We start from the raw sequence: 24,194 nt of genomic DNA on the forward strand, positions 1-24,194 counted from the left end.
TGTGTGAGCCAATGGGCTGGGAATAGATTTTTCAGGGGCTTCAGAAAGTACTAAACTGCTGCTTGACCTTGCTGGCCTGTGTGTCGGTATGGTTTGCCTCCACAGTTTTTCTCTTTATGAATTCTCATTTATCTGTGCTGCCTCCCTCAAGTCCTCATGGGATTTACGCATTTTGTGTTTTTCTTTTGGTCAAAGGCACTGCATTTAATGCAAAGCTGATAGCTAACTGGAGGTGTCCAGTCTCTGCTGCTGAAAATAAATAAATATGAACAATAAAGCTCTCCTTCTCCCTGTGATGGTTCAGGGTGTGTGTGTGGAGGAGGGAGAGAGGGAGGGAGGGAAAAAGGTGAAGGAGGAGAAAGGAGGAGGGAGGGAAGGGGAGTGGAGAGGGGGAGAGAGAGATCCTCTGATAATATACTCCTTTTCACAGGATGAAGAAAATAAAATTTTATGTGCAGAAAGGAACCCCTTTGAGACCTTACTTATTGCTTCTTTAACACCAAATCTTTTTCAGAGAACTCTCAGGTATGTGTGAATTAGCAGTCTCAGTATCCCTCAGAAGATAGGTCAGTAGGAAAACATTCTTTGCCCTGACAGCAGAAGGGAAAACGGAAGTTGACAGAAGTCAAGATGTGACATTGGTATTGCAGTATTTGCAGATGGGTTTGGACAGGGAACATTTGAATTCAGTCAAACCAGTTTGAAACCAGTTGCTAGCCATAGAAACCACTGATTAGACCTCAATTACTGACTTTTTCTTAGTTATTATCCAGTTTCTAGCTGGTCACTGATTAATGAATCAGGACTGGTTGGTAGAGATGGAAATTAACTCAAAGTATCTTAGGCAGAAGAGGCAAGTGATCAGTTCTCACCCCTGGGTAATCTGTGTACAGGCTGGCCTCCGGAACTGGGTCCAGGCACTTAATGACATCGGAGCTCTTTTCTCCATCGTGCATCTTGGCCTGGGTGAGTTGGCTTTGTTCTCCCCTACTACAAAAAAATCTTTCTCTACATGAGTCCAAAGATAGCCCTTGGATAATTTTAGTGTGGATTCAAAATGCAAAGGCCTCCTTCTCATTTGAACTTCAGATTTAAAAAAATCCCAAAGAAGTATTCTAATTAGCCTGATTTGGGTCATAAGATCATGTGTAGCCCAATCACTGTGGCCAGGGCAGAAAGTGACTATACTTCTCTGGGCCAAGGGTGTGAGGAAGGGCAGGGTACTGAAGTTGGCAGCACAACCAGCACCCCTTGATTCCATGGCAGTAGGAGCAGCTCCCCAAAGGTAGGGATGCCAACTGTTAAAACCCGGATGGCTACTGCCAGTACTACACTGGTTTCCTTCCAATGGTTTTCCAATAGCTGAGAAGTTAGTTTTTATATCATTGCTAAATGGTTTCTAAGCAGTTCATTAAGCTGATTACTCAATCAAGTAAAATTAACAGCTGCTTTTTGTTTTTTTCTCCCTAAATGAGCTCACGTCTAAAGACAGGTCCTCTAGGTCACAGCACACTTCTATTGAATGAAAAACCAAAATGATTCTTTTTTCTGATCATGATTTCACGGCAAGATGAAGGAAAGGGTAATGAACAATTTTATTTCCCCAAAAGATCTAGGTAATGAGGTGGTTTTTTTTTTTTTTTTTAAAGCATGTTTTCCTCCTGGAATTGTTTAGATAACTGCTTAATCTTTCACTTCGAGCTCCATGTATATCCAACCACAGGCTTCTCTGCTGAATAAACAATTTCTCCTGTCCCTTTGTGACTATTTTTTAGGTAGGCACATTAAAGCAAGGGCTTTCTAATTGTAAAATTGTGGCATTTGCCTTTAGGAGCCTTTAAGTTTGCATTCCGAATTCTTTGCTTACCTCCTTGTGTCTCTGCCCTATTGTCCAAGTGCCTCTTTACTATTTCTATCAAAAACTAGTATCAGGAAAGCACCTGGTAACAAACATTTAATCCAGTGTGACTTTGCCAGGCGTTCGGGCCTATCAAGAGCATTTCTTAGAGAACCCTAGCTGTGGAATAGAAGGCTTTGCCCTGGATAAGAAATTGGGGGCATAAACATCAAGGAAATGTTTTGGTTGGGGGGAAAATTCTATCACTGTTCTGAATTCCCTTTGCCTACTTTAGATTTGAGACTAGTCCTGGTAACAATTTTCAACTGCCTCAATCCAAAGAGAGCCTCTCCAGATCATGGCCCAGTTATCCAGGTATAATCCGCTAGGCCTATAGAGCCACATGAAAAGCCACACATTGAGCTTTATGGTTGTGTGAGTATAAGAAAGGCACTTTGCCACATGTGACCAGACTCTGAGCCAGGAGAACTAGCTTCCAACTAGTCTCGTTTTAACCAAAAACTTATACCACTCTGGGCAGGTCAATAATTCTCTAGGGCCTCAATATCACTTATTTATGGAATATACTTGGATAAAACAATGATTAGATGATTTCTAAGGTCCCTACCATTTGAAATTTTCTGAGTCTCTTTGATTTAGGTAAAACATTTTCCATTGGAAATGCAACTATCTCTTCCCAAAGACACATAAGCATGAAAGTGTATGTCAAATGCCCAGCACAGAGCAGATGTCACAGAGATGGTAGTGGTAATGCTGGTCGCCATTCATGATTGTACCACATAGTTCCTATACGGTGGTATTTATGGACTGATGTGTGTTGTTCTCTTTGTTGGTAGTAGCGGCCTTCCTGTGGCAATTGTCCAAATGTAGACACACACATATTTAGAATCCTTACATCCAAGGATCCCCTGCCATGTGATACATATAAAATACTATTATCAACATCTTCCATGGACCAAAAACCTACAATCCTTAAGGATTGTGGAGAATGTTTTATTACAGCTGGGATGGTGAATATGTTGCAAAGCACCTGTCCTTCCTCATTTTGTGTTTATGACTTGATTTATAGACCCATCTTGGTTCCTTTTATTGGCTACAGGCTGGGCCCAGAATTCTTTGCATCATGGTATGGCACCCATTGGTACCCTGAAAGTTGCTGGCTCCTTCCCTGGTGACCTCCTGTATGGTCAGGCAAGTGCCATCCACCCTGTTTTTAATGTCTTTCTGGGACTTTTTTTGGGAAACTCATGCAGTCATAGGGCTTCCTATGATCTGTTATGAGAATTCCTGTGTTGTAGGAATTACACAAATTCGAGGTGGCTAAGGTTCCACTTCTACATTTGAGCCTCAATTTACTCAGGAGTAACGTTGGGATGGTAATTCAGCCTCACAGGCTTACTGCCATGACAAATAAATGAAGGGGGTGGCGTGAAGCACATTGCACAGTGCCTGGCATGTAGTGGGTGCCTCGAATATGTTTCTCGCTAAACTCCATACCTGATACCTGAATGGATTTCTTCCTCAGCCTCCAAAACTTCAATTCCCTCTTTCAGGATGAATTACACAAGTGCCCCCTGCCCAGTCCAGCCTTCTCCGTCATTGCTTGTCTCGCCATGTGGAGCCAATTACACTGGGTACTTGCACTTTTCTCAAACAGACCCTGCTTCTTCCTGCCTCATGCTCTGGCTCACTCTGTCCCCCACCCTTTGAATGCCTTCTTTTCTGTCTCTGACTGTGTAGTGCCTACAAAGGCAACACAAGAATGTCATCACCTCCTTCCCTTCTTTTCCCACATAAAAGAGATCTCTGCCTCCTTTGGGGACTAAAGGGCATTTCAGTTCTGCCTCTCTCATTCATCAAGTCATTCAACAATTATTGATTGAGGCTCTATTATGTACCAGGCATTGTGCTGAGGCAACAGGGTCCCTGGTCTTGTGAGTGTGTATTTTAGATGGGGAGAGGCAGATAATAAGGAAGTAAACAAGATATTATTAGGTGGTGATGAGTAACGTGAGCCTGAGTGATGTCAGAGCTAGTCTGCATAGGGCGGAGAGGGAAGGATGTTCTGGGGGAGATGACATTTTAGCTAAGACATGGATGAGGAGCTAGTATTGCAAGGATCTAAGTGAGGAGGGTTTCAAGTTGAGCAAACAGCAGGTGCAGGAGCCTTGAGATGGAGCTAAGCATGGCATGTTTGAGGAACAGGACAGAAGCTGGGTGGCTGGAAACCAGTGATCGAGGGGGGAAGCTAATGTCATCTGTTCAAAGTCTCCTTTTTAAAGGCTGGACACAAGGTGGTGAGTGGCATGTGGAAGACTAGACCCAGGCACTTTGACTTTTTCCATGTACCTTTGACCTTGTGTTATACTTAATGGTGTTTATGAACTTTATTTTTTCTTCCTATCAACACTCCAAGACACAAAGCTATCATTATATGTCTCCTTATTCCCCATGACATCTACCTGTGGACATGGGCACTCATTACCTATGTCTGTTAGAAGAAAGAGTGTATATTCTGAGATTAGAAATGAAGCTTATCTAGTGGGATAAGTGGGGGTTGGGTAGGGTTCACCTGAAAGCCTCTCAGCTGATTCTAGCTGCAGAGCCACTTGCAAAGAGACAGGGCAGAGAGTAAGCCACTTCTGCAGGCAGAGCCCCTGGCACCTCCTGGGCCACAGCTGTTAGTACTGGCAGCCTGGTTGAACCTCCAGCCTTGGCTTCTCTGGGCTACATAGATTTATGCTGTGGTCCAAATTCTTCTGACCTCAGCTCACTTCCCAAAACTCAGTTTCTTCCTTGACTAAATTCCTGTAACTGTTCATTGTTCCTGATGGTTCACCTGATTTAGGATCCTTTGCCCTTTTACTATTCAGCCTTGTTCTGCCATCATCCATACTCAACATGCTATCTCAATGCTATAATTATGTAAGACAGGGTTTTTCAACCTCGGCACTATTGACATTCTGGGCGGGATAATTCCTTGTTGTGGGAGGCTGCCCTGTGTGTTGTAGGAAATTAGCAGCATCCCTGGGCTTTTACTCACTAAATGCCACTAGCACCTCTACCCCCAGTTGTGGCAACAAAAAATATGTCTGGACGTTGCCAAATGTCCCGGGAGGCACAAAATCTCCTCTGGTTGAGAATCACTGATATAAGGCTACAACTAAGAGGAAACTTAGAGACCAATTAGGTGACTCCCCCTTCTCTCGTTTCACAAATGAGGTCACTGAGGCCCAGAGTAGGAGATGTGTTGCCCAAGGTCACACCACAAATTGGCAGTGATGTAGGCAAAAGGCTTAATATTTTTTCAATCTTAGTCTAGTGCTTTTCAGTAGTGTGGTGAAATCTTAGGAGGCAGTCAAGTATAGTGAAAAGGTAGTGACTTTGGAAAGACGAAGTGGGTTTGGAATCAAGATCAAGTCATTGACTGGCTGCATGACCTTGGGTTCTGAACCTCTCTGAGTTTCCATTTCCTCTTATGCAAAATGGTGGTAACAAATCTCCACCTCGCAGGATTATTTTGAGGACTAAATGAGATGTTTGTCCTAGCATCTTACCTGTATGCATAGTGCTAAGCAAATGCTGGTTCTCTCCTCCCTTGCGCTATAAAACTGACAAGCACAGTATTGAGGAGAAGTTAGAGTTGTCCCAGTAGGATTCAGAGTGCTCATGGAAGATAAGGCTGGTAGGCAGTGCTTTCCAGTGGCATGTGTTAAAATGCAGGTAGTGGGATTTGGTGTTTGTAATGAAAACAGCCAAGTAGTTTTCCAGTTTGGAAAATAACTGGCTGTGTTAAAAGTAGACTCATTTGACAAAGCTGTCCCCCTGCCACGCCCCTTCCTGAGGAGGTATCTGATAACTGTATCTCATCTCTAACATCTCCTGTCTCTCTTCCCCCAGCAGAATGTTATGTTATGACAGACATGCCCAAGGGGTAAAGGAGTGTTTAGAGCCCAAGTTAGGGACTGCGTCTTTTCCTCCTCTTTTATTAGATGAATATGATGGCATTTTCTCTTGGGGATCATGGAGACTTGACTCCACCAGGTAACCCGGGTTCTGGTGTTAGTCTGGCTATTGACAAAGAACCCTAATACAGTTCTTCATAATTTTCAAAGAAGTTTTCATGAACATTTTCTCTGATTCCCAGGCTGACAACATTGTTGTGGTTCTCAATCCTGGCTGCACATTAAAATCACCTAGGAGTTCAAAACAAAACCAGACAACACCAATACACTGACAACTATGCCTGACTCAGTTCAGACAAACTGTATTTGGACATGAGTCTTGGGAATAAGTGATTTTGCTTAAAGTTCACTAGGCGATTCCAATGTGCAGTTAGGGTGTAGTATTGCTGCTTATTTTGACACCAGATATCCCATTTCTTTGATAAGAAAAATGAGATTCAGAGGAGTTAATTTTCTTGTCCAAGGTTGTAAAGGAAGAAGGAAGGGAAGCCAGGTATTGTGAATCCTAATCTAGGCCTTTCCACTGTAGCAGATTGCTTCTCTATTCATGATGTGATCTGGAAACTTCAAGAAACAAAACATTTTTGAAAAATTACAAAGCACTGTAATAAGCTTGTCAGTGGCCAGAACACAGATTGCTCAATGGCAGTCAAATATCTATAGTCCCAGGGGAGAAAATGCCATTGGACTCATCTGACAAGAAAGAAGATAGCTTCTTATTCAAAACCCCAGTTTTTTTTATCTGTAGAGTGGGGTAGGAATGTACTGCCTCAACATTATTTCCTTGAAAGAACATTAGCATTTGGTAAGGAAGGAACTCGCCATTTTGTCTCTTAATTAAGATAAGTTGAGTTTTGACATTTCAGTGAAAGATCTTCATCTTCATTTCTGTAGGGCTTTGCTGACCCTCTCTTGGTGTGTATTAGGGCATTACAGACCAGATAACCCAAATAGGGCTATAAAAGATGCAAGATAAAGTAAAGAAAAGTTCAACTTCACACCTGTGCCATCTCCTTGACAAGGGTTTGTCCCAACTCCAGGGGCAGTCTGATACACTCTGGGGATACTGTGACCATTAGGAACTCCTTTCTGTAGCTGAGCCTAAGTCCATTGCCCTGTATCTCCCAGAATGGATCCTGGTCTTAGCCACACAGAAAGTTAGTTCTACTTTCCCCAGAACAACCCTGAAGATTCTTCTCCAGGCTGAATCAACTGTTTTGCAGGAGACCTGCTTCTCCTCTTTTCAATGGGCTTGCTGCTCCCTAACTTGGATCTATTTTAAATGGGCTAAAAGTAACTTTCTCCTCTTCTCCCTTTGTGCAGTACTGTCTGGGTTGGTGACAGGCACCTTTCCCAAAGGTGTGGCAGGTATAGCCTTAACTTTTTTTTTTTTCCAGTTACTTTGGCATTACAGGAAAACAGAGAACTGCTTGCCTGTTATTTTCCTGGCCATCATGTGTCATGATCTCATTAGCAGAGAGATGGGTGAGAGTAGATTAGGCAAACCCAGTTCAAATCCTGGCTCTGTCACTTCCAAGAGTGTGAGCAAGTTATGTCATCTTTCAAAGTCTGACTTCCTCTTCCATAAGGCCCTTCCTTAGAGGGCCACGGTCATGATATAGAAGGTATGAAGTGTGCTTGACATAGTAAATGCTCAATATGTGGTAACCTGTGCTCTTTCTTACAGCCACTATGATCATTATTGTAACTATATGAAAGTAAGGTGACAGAGATGAGTTTTCTCTAGCTGTGAGCTGCTCTTAAAGTGTTTCTTCATTCAGAGGCACCTAGGTGCTGGAGGTGACTGCAAGTGGGTCCAAACAATTGCTGGACCTTCACACAGGTCCATTAGCTTCTTCCCCTTCCATCAACTCTTTACCATAGAGATGGTAGTTACTGCCTACAATGCCACAATTAGAACTTCATTCATTTATTTTAGACCTCAGACCCCCGGTAATATGAAAAATTCCTTGGGAAAGAAAACATTTGAAGCTGTTCTTACTTATCAGTATCTAAATGTCAACAAATGTCAGATCCTTTATAGAAAGCCCATCTTGCTGGAGTGAAAGAAAAACTTTCAGGCAAGAATGAGAGGTTAATGTGGTCTGTTTTTAAGCTTGGTCTAAACTGGTTTTGGTTGTAACTGTGCACATCACAAATATACCTAGACTACAGTTTGGGGGTGTCTGGAAGACCTACCCCATGAACCATCCAGTTCTCTAGTACTGTGACCATTGTATGTCAAACCCTGCCCCCAGAGCCGTTGGAACTGTGGCCCTTGGGAACCATTATCACTTGGTCTTTTTTTTTTTTAATTATCCTATTTGAATGAATAACTCAGAGTGAACTAGTTCAGCTGAAATGACTTGTTTGAGAGCTGTTTGTGAATCAGGAATGTTGGTTACCATTAAAAATGTACTAGTCTTAGGTTCAGCAATAAGGAAATTACATAACCTCTAGAGCTCTGACTTCAGAAATGGCACAAAAATGGAATGGACAAATATGAAAAGTAGGTAATGGATCCACAGTGATTTAATTCTCGGTGATATTTTCATTTTATGCAAATACCAAAAGAAAAAAAAAAACCCTGGCTACTTGAAAGAAAAACAGGAACCAAAATATTTAGTGTTTGATCAAGCAAAAATCCTTTCACACATCTGCTAAGAGAATTAAAACAAATATAGATGTTAAATAAAAGGCCCAAATACCAAAGAGCAAAATTTAATGAAAGCCAGAACTGTTAAGTATGGATTCCTGTTGAGAAAAATGTCAATCTCTTTCAGAGTTTTCCCATTGCTCTATTTTTAAGAAAAGTGTAGTAAAAATACATAATACAAGTTAACTTTTTTCTTGCTTTTGTTTTCCCCGTCACCCCTCCATTGATAAAAAGCTTCTTCCTCTGGAGTCTTGGACCCCCACACAACATAGACCCTCATTGTTAGCTTAGATGGTCTCTCCCTCTCAGATGATGTTACTAGTGAGCTCAGTGGCTGGAGAGGCATCTTACCAAAGGCAAAAGGTCTTTGAAGCATGTTGGTAGTAATAGGGTTATTTCCAGCTCCTCTGAAATGTACTCCCTAATGGTGGGTCATAGCAGATTCTGCAGTGGTAGGATAAGGGTTGAAAAAAATCTGGTGGGAGGGCAGGGGATGGGGAGGACATCAGCTGGCAGTAGTGAAAAGTAAAAATCCATCTTGACGGTCCTGGTTCACGTACCATGCCCACATTGACACGTGAGAGACTGGACAGCACTTGAGTTGAAAGAGTGAAGAGTTTGATCTGGGGATGGTTCCTTGCTACGGCTGATAATAGGAGAATGGGGGAGACATAGAGATGGTGGGTGTCCACTGAGAGAATCCACAGATGAAGCCAATCATGCTGCACCGACTTGTTGGTAGGCTCCCAAACCTTTAGTTTGTCAGTTGCTGATGATATCCCCTAGCAGAGAAGACTGGATAGAAGTAGGGGGTAAGGAAACAAGCCAGAACATGGTCATCAATAAAAGCTAAAGACACATGGCACACACTGAATCATGCACCTAGGAGAGTGGCTGCTGGACAGCTGGATGCCAATTGCACCAAGAATGAGAGCTGGGATCTCCAGGAAAGCTTTGTGCCAGGAACCCCTGCTCCCAACTAAAATTGCAGTCAGCCTGGGCTTCTCTCCATGAACCCCACTTCTCCAATCTTGCTTTAGTTCAACTTTATAGTCATGATCATGGGCATATTGAGTCTGGTCATTGGAATAATACATCCTCATTCTAACCTCATTCTTAGGTTAGAAGTTGGGGTCAGTGATCTTAAAGTCCCCCAATGTCATTATCAACTTAATTCATCTCCCTGTCTTCCTTAAAGTTATTCATCCTTGGGCATTTTACTTTCTAAAGTGACAGAATGTTACCTGGCCACATGCTAAACCAACACTTTTAAAGGGACATAAAAATCCAAGTTCTCCAGGTCAGCAAAAACCTTAAGCTTCATATTTGGTCTCTTAATCCTAGGACAGGGCACACCATGGAAGGTTCTCTTGCTTGTGGGCTTCCACGATACTTCCTCTTCAAAAATTCTTCCATCCTTTTCTTTTGCACTGAGTTTGCATAGCGTTTCCCCCCATATCAGAAGCTCTGAAGAGAGTCTACTCCACAGTGGGGTTCCTGCTCAGATGTCAAGCAACTGAAAAGTGAAATCATGGGCACTATCTCCCTGGCTGTCAGCTATTCCCAAGGCTGTACTTGGTTCAGGAGGCCAATTCAGCCACCAGAGTGCCTTTGGGCTTGAGCATAGCAAAAAGACATACTTCTCAGCACTGAGGTTGACTCTGTGAAGACACATACCATTCCACCTAAGGCCTATGGGATGGCTGTTAAACGTTAAAAGAAGCTTTCTCTGAGCCTCCAGCAATAACTGGTTGAATTCTTCTCTGACTGCACACTTGTCTTTGCCCTCTCCACCACCCTTGGTCTGAACTGCTTTTTTGCACATGTTCTCAGCTATATCAGTGCCTAGGAAATGCCCTTGCTGGGGAAGGCAGTCCACTCCTCCAACAGCATCCATCCTCATCCATCGCTTGAGGCCAAGGAATGGAGGGTAACTTAGCTCCAATGGTGAATTAGTTTGAAGGTTGCTTTTTCCCTTTTGCTTGCTTGTATGGTGGAACAAATATTTAATCTCCAATCTGAAAACTGAAGGGACATGGGTAGGGATTTGGAGTAAGAAGCCAGGAGAAGGAAGGGGCCTAACAGAACCTGCAAACCATGGATATTAGTAAGAAAAAAAATATCGCACACACTAAGACATATTAACAACCGAATAAAAGAAAAGAGTACGGTTTCCTCATGAATGTTCCTGTGACTCCATTTCAGAGACACAGGCTCTATTAGACAGGATTATTCTCCCCTTATTGCGGTGCAGTGTTGTTTATCATCCTCACTTAGCAAACGAAAAGTGTGAAAGAACATCAAAAAAGGAAAAGGGACGGCAAAATGATTTTTCAATTCTTCAGGAAATTCTGTTGAATCATCTTCCTTGTGGTCATGGTGGTTGGTGGCGGTTGCGTTTCGTTTGATTGTTTTTGGCACTGAAGGGTTTGGGATGGAACTGGGGGAGCTTGAGCATGCTCCCCAAGGGGTCTCCATCTGCTCCAGTTACAATCCCGTGGCTCCCAAGGGCATCCCTGAACTGTGGCTCATGCAGGGAATTGACTGCATGGACTTGGGGAACTCATGGCTGACTACCCGGCCATTTTCTCCACTACCACCACCGCTGGTTCCTGCCCCACTGTTACGTGGGAGCGTCGATGTCCGTATGGCTTCATTGATGGATTGCTGTGGGATCAAACAGAAACCCTTTTCAGGAGGACCGGGGGTTCTTCCCCAGGTCCTTGGCAGTGATTGGCAAGGAGAATGAGTCAATGCTGGCCTGAAAATCTCACCCCACCACTCCTCCCCATCCACCTTTTTTCCTGATCTGGAATGCTAACCTTGGCTTCCTACAGACACTGTGTGGCTCTGAACAAGTCTGTTCTCCTCTCTGGACCTCTTGTTCTCTCTGTGCAATGAGGTATGTTGGACTGGGTGGTCACTAAGATCCTTTCTAGCTCTTATATTCTGTGATTTCTAAAGATAGAATATTTCCATGGCAGTATTAATGATAATAAATGTAGCAACATGACTGAGTGGAAAAGTTGTGCAAAGGGGTTTGAGAAACTTGGGATTTTAGTTTTGGTTCTGATACCAACTAGTTGTATGACCTTGTGCCTATCTCCTTATATCCCTAGACTTTTAAAATTCCATGTTTGTAAAATATGATTATCTATTCACCTGCAGACTTTTATTAGCAAGAACAGTGCTACTGCATGAAAAATTATTTGAAATATTTTTTTTTTAAAAGGAGTGTGTTATTGTTAAGATTTAAAACTACCTCTGATTTACTTCAGAGAAAATCCTATCTTACTTCTAGTAGCATGTGTTATGGGAATGTAGGACTTATTTGAATAATAGTCAAAATGTAATGGAAAGAAGCATGGGCTAAAGAAAATGAAAATACATTCTAAAGATCATTATCTGCATGTCAGCTCTTTCCCACCAGCACGTATAACCCGACTTCCAAACTGACGCATTAAATCAGCACTACTAAGCTTGCGATATCCAGAATATTGGAATTCTAGATACGAAAGGACTCCAGTGATCACCCAGGGATCAGATGGGTGAGGTGGAATGTTCAAGACCACAACCTGGAATTAGAACCATATCTTATAAGAGGAAGGGTTCTGTTCTGAGTTCCTTTGAAGAAAGAAGCTTCATGACATGAAATCCGATCTCTATTCCTGTCATTTCTAACCTCCCACTAAGAGATACCATAGAGTTTTTGAGGTGGGCATTGGTTTCTTGGGAATCAACATAAAGAAGAATTATCTAGGAGTTGAGAGTTTTCTGAGATCAATCCTACCAATCCTTCAAGGCTCATTCTGTTCTCACCTCCTTCTTGAAGCCGTCCTAGACTGTACCAGCAAGTATTTGGCCCCCCCTCTCCCTCCCAGCCTAGTACTCCTACGTTATACATGCTTTTGTAATGGTTCTGCTTCTGCTATGTAGGTTTTGTCTTTAAGAGGGCTGTCTGGAGGAGGGCAAGGTTCATTTCTTCCCAGTCCATAGCAGTCTCCCACAGCGTCCGGTATATAGTTACATGTTTAATAGATACTTTTAAATTTGTCTAAAAAAAAGCCAACCACCTAGGACCCTTCTCAAAAAGTTTATGAGCTTTCTCCTCTGCATACTGCCATGATTCTAGCCATCAGAGAAGTCAATCTCTCGTGGGCAGACATCAACAGCAGTTTGACCTAATTTTTATTGTTTCTACTATGCTATGCTCAGAGTCCCCTCTTATTACTGACAATTCTGATGATGTTCTTAAGTGTTTGTTCCTTTTAAAATTCCTGATTCAGACAGACTTGCCCCAAAGGATACTCTAACCATACTGGTTCTGCCTTCTCCTCAAACCTCCAGACTTGATTTATTTACATTCTGTTTTGTCCTCCAATCAAGAGGAAGTGTGACCTTGATTGCATTCTTCTAAGTGAAGGCCAAATAAATACTACTGTGATGCTTTATGGGGGAAATGTGAAAAGAAAACCCAAGGAATTAATGGTTACGGGTTCTCCCTTGTGAGTGGAGGAAGTATGGAACCTTCTATGGATTAGCCTGGAATGTTTATCTTCCATGATTTTTCTCTGCCACATCCCTTTAATTAAAATATAAAGTTTAAAGCTCACACAGATCATCTTGGGCTTTGTTTTTCAAAAGGTCTCATATATTTCCGTAATATTTCATTGAAATTGGTGGTATTTGATGAATTCATCTTAAAGGAGAAGATTGGTGGCATAGTTAATATTGGTGCCTACCAAAGTCTGAGATAACTTGGCCAGGCATGTAGCTAAAACCCTCCAAATTTGCACCACTCAGAAGTGGTTTTCCAGGAAGCTGAGGGCTTCTCTGTGGTCAATGACTCCATCGCCCCATCGACAGTGAGTGCTCTCTGCTTGCTAGCTTCCTTTCTAATACATTTATGGGATCTCAGAAGAGATGAATAGAGTCAAAACCTGGGAGTGGAAAGCAATGCTAAAACTGACTCGATCATTAGTTCCCAAATTCGACTGCGCATCGGAGTTATCTGGGGAGTTTTGGGGGACAAACACTGACTGAGACATACCCTCCAAGATGTTGACTTCCTAAGTGTGGTGTGTGGCCTGCACATCTGGATTTCTGAAAACTCTTCCGGTGATTCTAATATGCAAGCAAGATTGAAATACACTGATCTAGTTTATATCATTCACTTTACAGAGAAACTGAGGACTTATGGCTGACTGACTTAAGGTTAGAGTTATCTGTCCCCTAATGTCTAAGTGGATGACCTCCTAACTGTATCCCCTGTAGCTGCGCTGTCATAAGCTCATGTCATTCTTCCCCTTGCCTCTGGCAAATGCAGTTCTCCCTTGTCCATCCTTGACATACCAGCCATTCTTAAAGTTCATCCTTACAGGTGTCTTTGAAGCTGATGCTCAGGGAGAAAAGCATGAGTGTAAAGTCCAACCTCAAAGTCCCCCAAGTCGCTTCTTCAGAGACTCATCTCTCTAACCGTGATTATATCCCAACTTCTCAGGCACTTGCTTTTCCAAGAAAAGTCTCCCCAGCCTCTGCCTATCCTAGAACATCCTGCTAAGAGCTCAAACCGCAGTGAGGTCCTCCTACTGGCATGTGCGCTGAGAGCCCGGGTGACCGCCTGCTGTGGAGCACGCGCCCTTGCGTTACCAAGTCTCTCAGCTGCTCGATAATTCCAGGGAAACATGCAACGCCTCAGCTGCTGTGGCTTCATCATGGCTCATGTCATACACAGGATTATTTTCTACAGGGAGCTAGGTGGGCAATAATAAAGACCCTGGTTATCTTTACTTCCAGCTAAGGACTCAGTTCTGGTCTGTTTCCCCAGGCAGAGGAGAGGCACAGAGGATTTGGGACTTCAATCTGGAGTGTGTCTTAGGTTAGGTATTTCTGCTACGGTATGGCCATTCAGATTCTACTCAATGGAATAGTTGTCTGAAGTCCTTCTCTGAGTCCCCATCTGTCACGTTCTTCCCACGGTCTTCCTGTGCACTGGTCACCCTGGACTTGGACTTCTTCCCATTTTCTGGGCAGAAGTTGTAGTCCTCTGGTCTCTGACACATGTGCATCCTTTGTAGACAACTCTTTCTCCCTGGTTAATTCCTCCCTTGTTTCAAGTGTGCTAGACATCAGTTTCTCAGTGGAACCACTGCAACCTGCCCGAACCCTCATTCCTTGATCAGGACTTAACAGCACCAGCATTTTTCTTCAAATCCTCATTGAACATGTAAATATTTGCTTTTTTCCCTGCCTTCCCATCACACTGGTAGCTTCCTGAGAACAGAAGCTATGTATGTTTTGTTCCTGACTGTGTCCCCAGTGCTGAGCAATGCTTAGCATACAGTGGTGCTCAGTATGTCTTTGTGGAAGGAATGCCTCCAGGGTGCCTTCCCACTGTCCCTGTGACACCTGCTGTGTGCCTTGCTCATGTGACATGTCAAAAGGAAAAGGGACTCAACAACACAGAAGAAAAAGATTACCTATCATGGATGGCCTCAACAACTACCTCAGGAAAACCTCAGGATTGGCTGCATCTTATTTGCTATGCACTGTGGCCGCTGCTGGAGGAGACACAGAGTAGGTGCTCACAATGATCTGTTCCTGCACGGGAAGTCTAATTCCTGTTTCTCCAGCTCCTAGCTTGTGTGACCTTGCTAGGACAAGCTCCTTAGTTTCTCTGAACCCCTATTTCTTCATCCATAGAACTGCAAGCACAACATGTTACAGGGTTAACAAAACTGTATATAAAGTACTCTGAACATGGAAGTTACCAAAAAGAGGTCTTCTTTCCTTCCTTTCTTCTTTCCTTCCTTCTTCCCCTTTATTACCACCTTCCTTTTCTTATTCTGTCTTCTGTGCATGGTGGGGAAGCGCTCCCTGACTACTGTTAAGAAATTGGGGATTGACCCCGAACTATGTTTAGGGGTTCAGGCCTTAAAAGTTGGCCAAACACTGTGATCGAGGAAAGGAACAAGAAGAAACTTTCTCATCTAAGGCCCATGACACTCAACATGGGCCTCTGTGTGAGGTGCAGGCCATATGTCTGTAAAGAGTTAACTGCATCTGGGGAGGGCTAATTACCGAATACTAAAGACAACTGCAAAGCTGTGAAGTCTGAGAGGCAGGTGGATGGTATTCTACTTTTCTCCTTTGGATAAGAGAGAAGTTGATGGAGCTTCAAAAATGAAGGGTCGGGTTGATTAATAAAGATAGTAGAAGTAGCTTTTCTGCAGTTGGGAGATTAAAAATTCTATTAGGAGCCTTAGTGAATTGGGAAGAAGTTGTGCCAACCAATGGAATTAATTATAAAAGATTGTGGTGGAAGACCTTGGATGAATGATTCTAAGAGATCCGGACATTGGCTTTTGAGAAGTTCATCATCTTCGTCAAGGGAAGGGTACAAATGTCCCCAGGAAGTTATGACCTGACTCAATGGCCCCCTCTAAGTATTCTTGTCTTAACCTGAATGTTGTGACTTCAGTGGTGAAACTCATCTGTCTAGTCTTAAGAGGATCCTAGTCTTTAGCCACCCTGGTACCATTACCCGACACTGACCATGATTAGTGGGACATGGTAATCCCACAAGGAAGGGCCAGAAGTCCAGGCACTTCCTGCTTGGCAGATGCCTGCTCTCCTTAGATTTTATGAGCACAGATGGGGCCAGAATCAGCTTGGATGATGTCTGTACTTGTAGGCTGGGTGGTCTTGATGGTTGTATTTGCTTACCCAAATAGCAGCCCTTCCCCATGAGTCACCTCAGTCTTGAGGAGATTTTCTCTTCTGGGTACAATTCTACATTAGTTTTACTAATAATTACCCTATGTGTGTGGGATGTCCAAAGAGAAATTAGACACGGCTTCTTAATTTCAGGAACTCACAATCTATATAGCTCAAAAAACCTAGGACATGTAAGTAGGGGCAACAAAAGGAAAGTCTTAAAAGGACTGTAGCTGGTCACTAATAGGAAATATTATTATTATAAATTTGTTATCGTTGTTAGTATTGCTATTTATTGAGAGCTTATCATGACCCAGGCATTTTGCTAATCCCTTTATATCCATTTTTCTCATAAAGCTCACAACAATTTTATGAGATATGTATGCCACTAGCCCCATTTTACAGAAAATGAGGCTCAGAGAGCTACTGGAACTTGTCCCAGACAACACAGTTAACGAATGGAGCCGGCAGGGTTTATGCTCAGACACTCAGTCTCTAGGGCCTGTGCTTCAGACCAGCACACTGCACTGTGCTCTAGGCGAGCAGTGACAAGGAGCTCCTGTGATGTGTACTGGGCCAATCCTGGGCCCTTGGTTTGGGTCACAGTCCACATGGAAGGCTTTGGAGGGTTGTAAAAGTTGTTGTTCACCTAGCTCTTTTTCTGTTTCACTCTTTGCCTCCAGAGTGGCCTTTGCTCACTTTGGAGAATAAGATAGGGGAATATACCTAGTTTTGGATGGAATAGACAAAGAAATCTTTGTTTAGGTCCTAGGAGACCTTGTTGTGTTTGCTAAGCTTCTTGGGAGGTCTACTCTGGGTTTACGATCTGGGGCCCATGCTTTTGCTCTGCTTTGTCCTTTCTGAGGACCTGGTAGTAGGTGAGCTGGTTAAGGATAAGAATGAGGTGTTCCTAGGTTCCCTGGCTAAATACCATCATACTACTATCCCTTAATTATTCCTTGTTATTGTATCTTAGTTACATTGCCCTTTAAATGGGCCCTATGGTTAGAAGACAGGGACAGAGATTAGCCTGCATTAAGACACATGGGCGGAAAGCATGAGGTGGGTGGCTGGAGTATGTAGTATGTAGGAGAGCAGATTGCTTGGGAGGGGAAAGTAGGCTGGAGCCATGATATGGAAATGTTGAATGCCAGGATAGAAGGTCTGAATGCCAGGACAGAAGGCCCTCCTCTTCTAACTCCCACTCTCTGTGTACAGAACTGAATACATAGTTTCCAAATGGGGGAAGCAAATGTCCAGCAATGTCTTCTCCAACAGTGACCCTGGAGATATGTGTAGGGCTTTTGGCCCAAGGCAGGAAGAGGCTAGGTAGGAGGCTGTGGTTGTGACTGCACAGTGGGTGTACTGAGCTTATATGGACTTAGGTCCCATTCTAGGAGAGCAATTCCTACCAATGAATCTTCTTAGTCTAGTCAAGCCAACATCACAGCCTAGGGTACATTGCCAGAGTGATTGCATTTCTCTCCACTTTTGTTGATCTGAGTCCCACTCATCCTTCCTCTTAATTTTTGCCTCATCCTGGAAGCCTTCTCTAATTCCCTCATCCTCTGTATTCCTATCGACCTTCCTATCTATAAGTTGCTTCAAACTGAGTAATTTTTCTGTGCAATTTTTTTGTTGAAGGTGCTGAAGGTCACAGATCACATCTCAGTCCTCTCTGTCTCGTCATGATGTCTTGCTCATGATATTGCTCATGTAATTCACACTTGCATAAATATTTTCTTACTGAAGCTAAGTGAGGAAATGTGAGGGGTCTTGAAGGTCATTTATTCCAAACTCCCTTTGAGTACTGAAATCTACATCCTCCCCAAGAGTTACTTTTCCTCTACTTGTGTACCTCCAGTGATGGGATGCTTGCTTTTTATTGTGATAGACCATCCCATTTTGTAGTAGCTCTGAAAGAAAAGTAGATTTCACTATGTTAACATCTGTTCTCCATAGCTTTAAGTCTTTAGTTCTTGTTGTACACTTTGGGACCCCACAGAACTGGTCTTTTTCCACCTGAAAAGTCTTCATATTTTTCTAGACAGCTCTCATATCCTCCATAATTCTTCTCTTCTCTGGTTATTTGCCTTCAGCTATATTTGATGTGGTTGGGGTCAACTAGCTAATCTGCTTATCCTCTATGCAGGATCTTCTTTGCCAAAATCTGTATCACAGTACAGTGGCTAGGAAAAGACCTAACTCACCAAACATGGCAAGATTATCTATCTTGCAGAAGGTAGACATCCTTTTCCCTATTTTGGGAGCTCTACTTCTGTTAATGCAACCTTAGGGAGAATCTACTATTGTAGCAACCACTCTTGCCTCACACTGTGTTGACTGTCCACTTAAACCCCATCTCTGGCTGGTGCAGTTGCTTCCCAGGCCTATGTTTACCCTGATACACCCCATCTTCCTTCCTTTCTCATAGCTGTCTCCTTTCTTGTTACCTTCCTCATCACAGCTTTCTAGCCCCTTGTCTCAAGCTGACCTCAACCTCCTGTCACTCCCCACCCTTTCTAGTATAGGGACTCCCAGGAAACCCAGTGATATCACAGAATGGGGTAGGAAAAAGGCCTGGGGAGACGATGCCACCTTCATCCGCTTGGATTCACTACGGGATTTGTAGCAGAACTCGATTAAGGCAACCAGCATGGCTAGTCCAAGTCCTCCGATCAGGATGTAGAACACGCCTGCCACATTGCTGAGGCTCAGGGCGCTTGTCTTGTCCTAGGAAGAGGAGGAGGGAAGGGGGGAGGGGAAAGAGCAAAGTGAGCCAAAAGGCTAGAGAGCGTCCAAGCAACAGCATTTTTACACACATACACTCAACCCCATCACCCTTTTTAACCTTCAAAATAGTCGGAGAGGCTTTTTATTCATTGACAGAGTGCTAGATATTCCTAGGAAAAGTGTATGTGTGTGTAACAATATCCCAAAGCATCCCTGATTATGTTTAATTTATAATTACATTTCCCTCCCTCCTCAATGCCTGTTCTGGGGCAAGAGACACCATAAGAAATTCAGGGTACCATCTATCAAAATCTGCATCCTTGAGCTTACCCTATTCTTTCAGAAAACGTGTACCTTCCTTTTCTGCTCAGTTCCTTTTCCTGACCCTTCTGTTGTGCACAGCTTCAGCTTTGTCTGTTGATTGTCTCTGAGTGTTTTTTCTGAGTTGGCACTTAAAATGAACTTTTCCCTAGATGTGCCTTTAATTTCAATTTAATAAGGCAGTCATTGCCCACATAATAAAGACCAATCAATGCATACTTTAATTTACTGATCTGAGCCCCAGTCTCGGAACAAAGGAAACTGGGGGGCTTGGAACAGTAAAATGGCCCTGAGATAGAAAAATGGCTCTATTAAATCCTCATAATTATGCTTAATTGGTGTCCTTTTTCTGTTGGAGGTGCTTGCTAAAAGACGCTGTAGGCAGATGCAGGTAGCTGAATTTAGAAATCTCTGTTGCCTCTGGTAAAAGATCTTGCACTGGTTCTGGATGAGCTGGATCACAGAGCAGAGTGCTTAATTCCTAAGGCCGGGGGACAAGTACCCATCTCCAGTAGCTGGTGGACAGAGCTCGCTTTGTGGAGCCTCAGAAAGACCATCAGTCTGCTGAGACTATCCCTGCATTCTGTCACCTCCAGTTGGGTTCAAAACTGGGAGACTGAGGGGACTGGGGACTGTTGCCAAGTGGTAAGAACAACCAAAGGAAACTGATGATCACGGTGGGAGTAACAGCTCAGAGAGTGCGGAAACTGCTCAATAAAATTCTTGACACAGGCAAGTGAACATCTTTAATTTATATCGTTAAATCTTGGAAGAATACTCATCCCTGGATGTCATGGTGGCGCTAACATCTTTGTTTATATCGTTTGCTCAGGTACAAGTTTCTCATTGAATTACAATGGAACACACGCCTCAACTGGCACAGATACACACGGTGGTTGGTTAGTCGGTGGCACAGGATAGGATCTAGCTGTTAGGTCTCTGCATGGGCTCAGGTGGGGAGGGAGGCTAGTCACACAAAGGGTGAACTGTCTTGCCCCAGGGACTCCTTTGACATCTGCCTATTAGAATCTGGACATGTGGAAAGGGGTTTGTTAGTGACTAAGTCAGTGGGCTCTGCCCTAGTTCTACTTGGTGCATTGTACAGGATTCAGCAGGGCTGAGCTTGGGGACCGCAGCTGGCAAATAGCAGCATGCCTTCCCTCCCCAGAAGCAGCCTTGGCCAGCAGAGCTGTAGGATTATCTAAAGCACACCCCTTTGGTGGCTTCCTGTATTGCTAAAGCAGATGGCTCTTGAATATGGGTTACACTTGGCAAGGCATATTCTGGCTTGGGAAGCAATGGAAATGATTATTCCAAGGGGTAGAATTTCTCCTGCTCTGGTATAATGGCCTGATAAGGGAAATGTGCAAAAATGAGTTTGGTGTTTGGTTCAAGAGTTGGCGGAACAAGTAAATTCCCACTTGGCATTATTTTTCAGAACGCTCAGAATGTCTCCCTGTTTGTTGTTCAGGAGGTCTGTAATTCTGCTTCTGGAGAGTAATTCTTCAGAGTCCTTAGAGGATTTATGGTTAATAGAAGTTCCAATAAAACTCTTCTGTGTGGAACAAAGGAAAAAAAAAAAAAAACACCCACCCAGGCTCTTCTGGGTGGACAGGGCTAGGAGTGTGGTGAGGAGGCATGTTAACGCATCATCAGTTCACACCTCAAAACAGAGCAGTTGACAGTGATGCTCAGCGGGGGCCGGTGGGGAGCAGGCCTGGGGGACGGTGGTACACAAAAAGCTGGGAGGAAAGAAATGAGTCCTTCACATGCTGATCAGCCTTTCAGTAACTGCGGTGTAACTTGCCTCCTTGGTCACCAGCACTGTTTCTGTTTTCTTCCTCATGGTCTTTTCAAGTTCACCTTGATTGAGGATTGCCTTCCAGGATAAGGAAGTGGAGAGAGTGGTAGGCATCTTTTTTTTTTTTTTTTGGTCTGTTTGTTACTATCTTCAAGAAACCCCTAAGAGGGCATCTACCTTCTCGGCCATAGATGGTGAGATCTCTATTTCTGACATACCTGGGAAGGAAGCAGGGTCAGATCTTCATATGAAAGTGGGGAGAGGGGGCATATTCTATGTAACTGTAGAAGGAGGAACAGCCGGTGATGGAGTACCTCACTATGTCTGGAGGTGGAGAGCATCTTTCAGTTCTGAAGGTCTCTGGCCTACAGAGGTGGCAGTGTAAGCATGTTGGGGGACATATCCCGAACAAATAAAGAGGGCAGCCAGATGGTATGGGGACTGCCATGTCTTGTAGGACACACAGTGCCAACACAATTCTGTAGTAGCAGGGATGAGGGAAGACCTCTGGAATCAAGGGGGCACCTGGACTCTATCACTACCAATATCAGAAAGCAAACTTCAATGCAGCACAGCTGTCTAAAGCTGGTATGCTTTGATAGGGTATGGCATGAGAGGCTGGTGTTATTCTCTTTTTAGCTCATGTAGTTGAGGAGTTTACATTTAGGCAAGGTTTTATGATTTCCCTTATGCATGCCATCTCCTTTTCGATAACACTAACTTTAGTTTTTTCAAAGGGGGTCCAAGGCCATGGTCTACTGTTCAGTAGCCATTACAAACTCTCTTTGACTCACTCTCAGAATATGATGGGCTATCCAGGGGCAGGGTTAAGAATCCATTTAAGGATGAGAGCTCTGATTCCTCCCCTGGCCTATAGTGTCCATACGTCCTCATGGACTTGTGTTCATGTTTTCTGGGCAAGCTACAAGCTTCTCAGCTATGACCAGGGAGAGGGGAAAGACAGAACCCAAATCTTCTGAGCACCCTTCTGGAAGACCCCATTCTCCTCCCATCCCATAGCAGCTGTACTCCCAAAAGCCAGGCAGCTTGTTGGTGGGAGTGAAAAAGTCACAACTTGTCTTCTGCCAGGAGGGAGGGAAAAGAGTGACAGCACTGAGAAGAATGACAGGTGAAAAGAAAAACAAAAAAAATCCATCTTTCAGAATTGTTGGGCTTGTTGTCATGGTGACAAGCCCCCCCACTTCATCTGTCCCCCTTAACCTGTTGTGGTGAATTGCCGGCTCCCTCATATGGAAGGGAGATTGTTTTCTTTTTCACATTTTTTCTTGCTCTTCCCACATAATGGGGGACTGTCCCAGACTCCCTCCTTATTTCTGAGCCAACATCCCTTCCAAAAATGTGGGGCTGGCTTGAGTCTTCACGAAGAGGTTTGAGCCAGGCATGAGCAGGAGAGACTTGAAGTAGAAAGTTCCAAGGAGAAGGCAAGGCCTTTGGCCGTAAGACCAGCCTCTCCCATGGAGACCAGTGCGGCCCATCATGCAAGGCCTGCTAAATCCGGACCAAGCTTCAGCTTTCTCCAACTGCTTCCATTCCTTCTTATCTTCCTGTTAAGACTGTGAACTCTTACAAAGCTCCAGCTCCAGCTCTTCTTTCCATTCCATAGGGATTGCACACATTTTCTGATGTCTATACAGCTGGACTTTCAGGGGCTGCCTGTGATTGTTTCACATGCTGAATCTGTGACCTGACTAGCCTTTCTGCTATAGTAGCCTTTCACTTGTGCTTTTCCAAAACTTAGATGTTTAGCCCATGAGCCATTTTCCTGAGGGGTTGGTTATTTCCTAGGAATATGGGCTCAGTGGTTAGATAGGCGCACTGACTAGCCAGGACCAAAGTTTGGAAGCTATGGGAAGATGGATTTGATTCAACTAAAGGAAGACCTTTTGATTCAACAGAGCTGTCCAAAGGTGCAACACTCTGTCATGGATGGTGGCGAGCACCTCCAATGTGGATGTATTCAGAAAGAAACTGATGAGGTCGCGTAAGGGATTCAAGCACTGGACAGAGAGTTAGATGAAGTGACCTTTGACACCTGCCTCAATCCCAAGAGATTTGAGGCATCTAAGGAGTTCCTAGAGAGCCTGGGACCATGCCTTTTATAAACTCTCCCTAGAGACTAGCCTCTTTAGGGGATGCAAAAGGATTCATGTTAATTGGCAACTTCTGTTGTTCCATTTCCAATCTAGGCCAGTTCCCTAGCCTGAGTATTTTCCCCAAGAGCAACACAGGATGAGAATTGGCCCATTGTACTAATAATTGGCAAGGCAAATGCTGTGAAAGTAAGGGTTGTGGGGGCGGCTCTTCTCAGCAGTGTGTGCTCGGGGACCGGCTGCTGTACAATGCACCACAGAACATCCTGACTCGAAACAAAACTGCAGCAGAGAACTCAAGGGGACGGTATGGGTCGTGGAGGGGAACCCAAGGGCTAGCTGAGGCTGAGGCCTCTTCCAGAGTGGGAGGAATTTTCCAAAACAGAGGCCCTAGTCTGAGGCTAAAGTGGGCATCCCCATAGGAGGCCTTTACTGTGGGCAGAATATCTGTCTGGAATATGCATTGGAGAGCAGAGGTCTTGTGTGTTTGAGGAAAATGGAGCCTGTTGTCCCTAGAGGTGCTCCTGGCTCCTGGACCCAAAGAAAGAGTTTAAAGGAAAAATCTTTGTTTCTGTCTAGTCCCTTCTCCTGGAGCAGTGATGGGAGACTTAGGATGTGTGGTTTAGGGGCACTGGGGAGGACCACATTCAATCTCTGATCTGGGTAACTGCTGTATGTTGGACATGTCATCTTGGAGTACACGTAACTCCCAGGAGATTCACCTTGAAGTCACTGGTTCTCTACAGGCCACTGCCTGTGCTGCTTTACAGAGGCTGGGAACACTGACCCTCAGCAGGATTCTAGCTGGAGCCAGAGGCCTCCAGGGTTTGGGGGAGATGGAATGACTTCTGCATCTCTTTGTCTCAAGGATATTTTCCCCACCCATGTCCCTCTTACAATGCCTCTTGGGGGTGTCTTTAGTGCAGAAGCCTATAGTGGGTAGGTTGAGTGAGTGAGTAGAGCAGAGCCTCACTTTATGATTCCCAGGTCTTTCCAGGTGGCCAGTGCTCTTTACCTGACGGGGCAGGGATAG

General features: G+C 44.0%; 1 protein-coding gene across 2 annotated transcripts in view; it reads right to left on the bottom strand.

Moving 5' to 3' along the window:
- Positions 1 to 8,337: 8,337 nt before the first annotated feature.
- GRIA1 (glutamate ionotropic receptor AMPA type subunit 1) overlaps positions 8,338 to 24,194 on the bottom strand; it is a 293,835-nt gene continuing 277,978 nt past the window's right edge. For both annotated transcript variants that reach the window (XM_045791959.2, XM_045791960.2), the window contains exons 15-16: positions 18,794 to 18,928; positions 8,338 to 11,167 (exon numbers count right to left, since the gene is read on the bottom strand). In XM_045791959.2, the coding sequence (XP_045647915.2) occupies positions 10,967 to 11,167; positions 18,794 to 18,928 (336 nt within the window). In that variant the 3' untranslated portion in view covers positions 8,338 to 10,966. The remainder of the gene's footprint in view (positions 11,168 to 18,793; positions 18,929 to 24,194) is intronic.

This window comes from Ursus americanus, chromosome 15 (assembly GCF_024610735.1).
Source record: "Ursus americanus isolate L20-20 chromosome 15, mUrsAme1.1.p, whole genome shotgun sequence".
In the NCBI taxonomy this organism is placed as follows: domain Eukaryota; kingdom Metazoa; phylum Chordata; class Mammalia; order Carnivora; family Ursidae; genus Ursus; species Ursus americanus.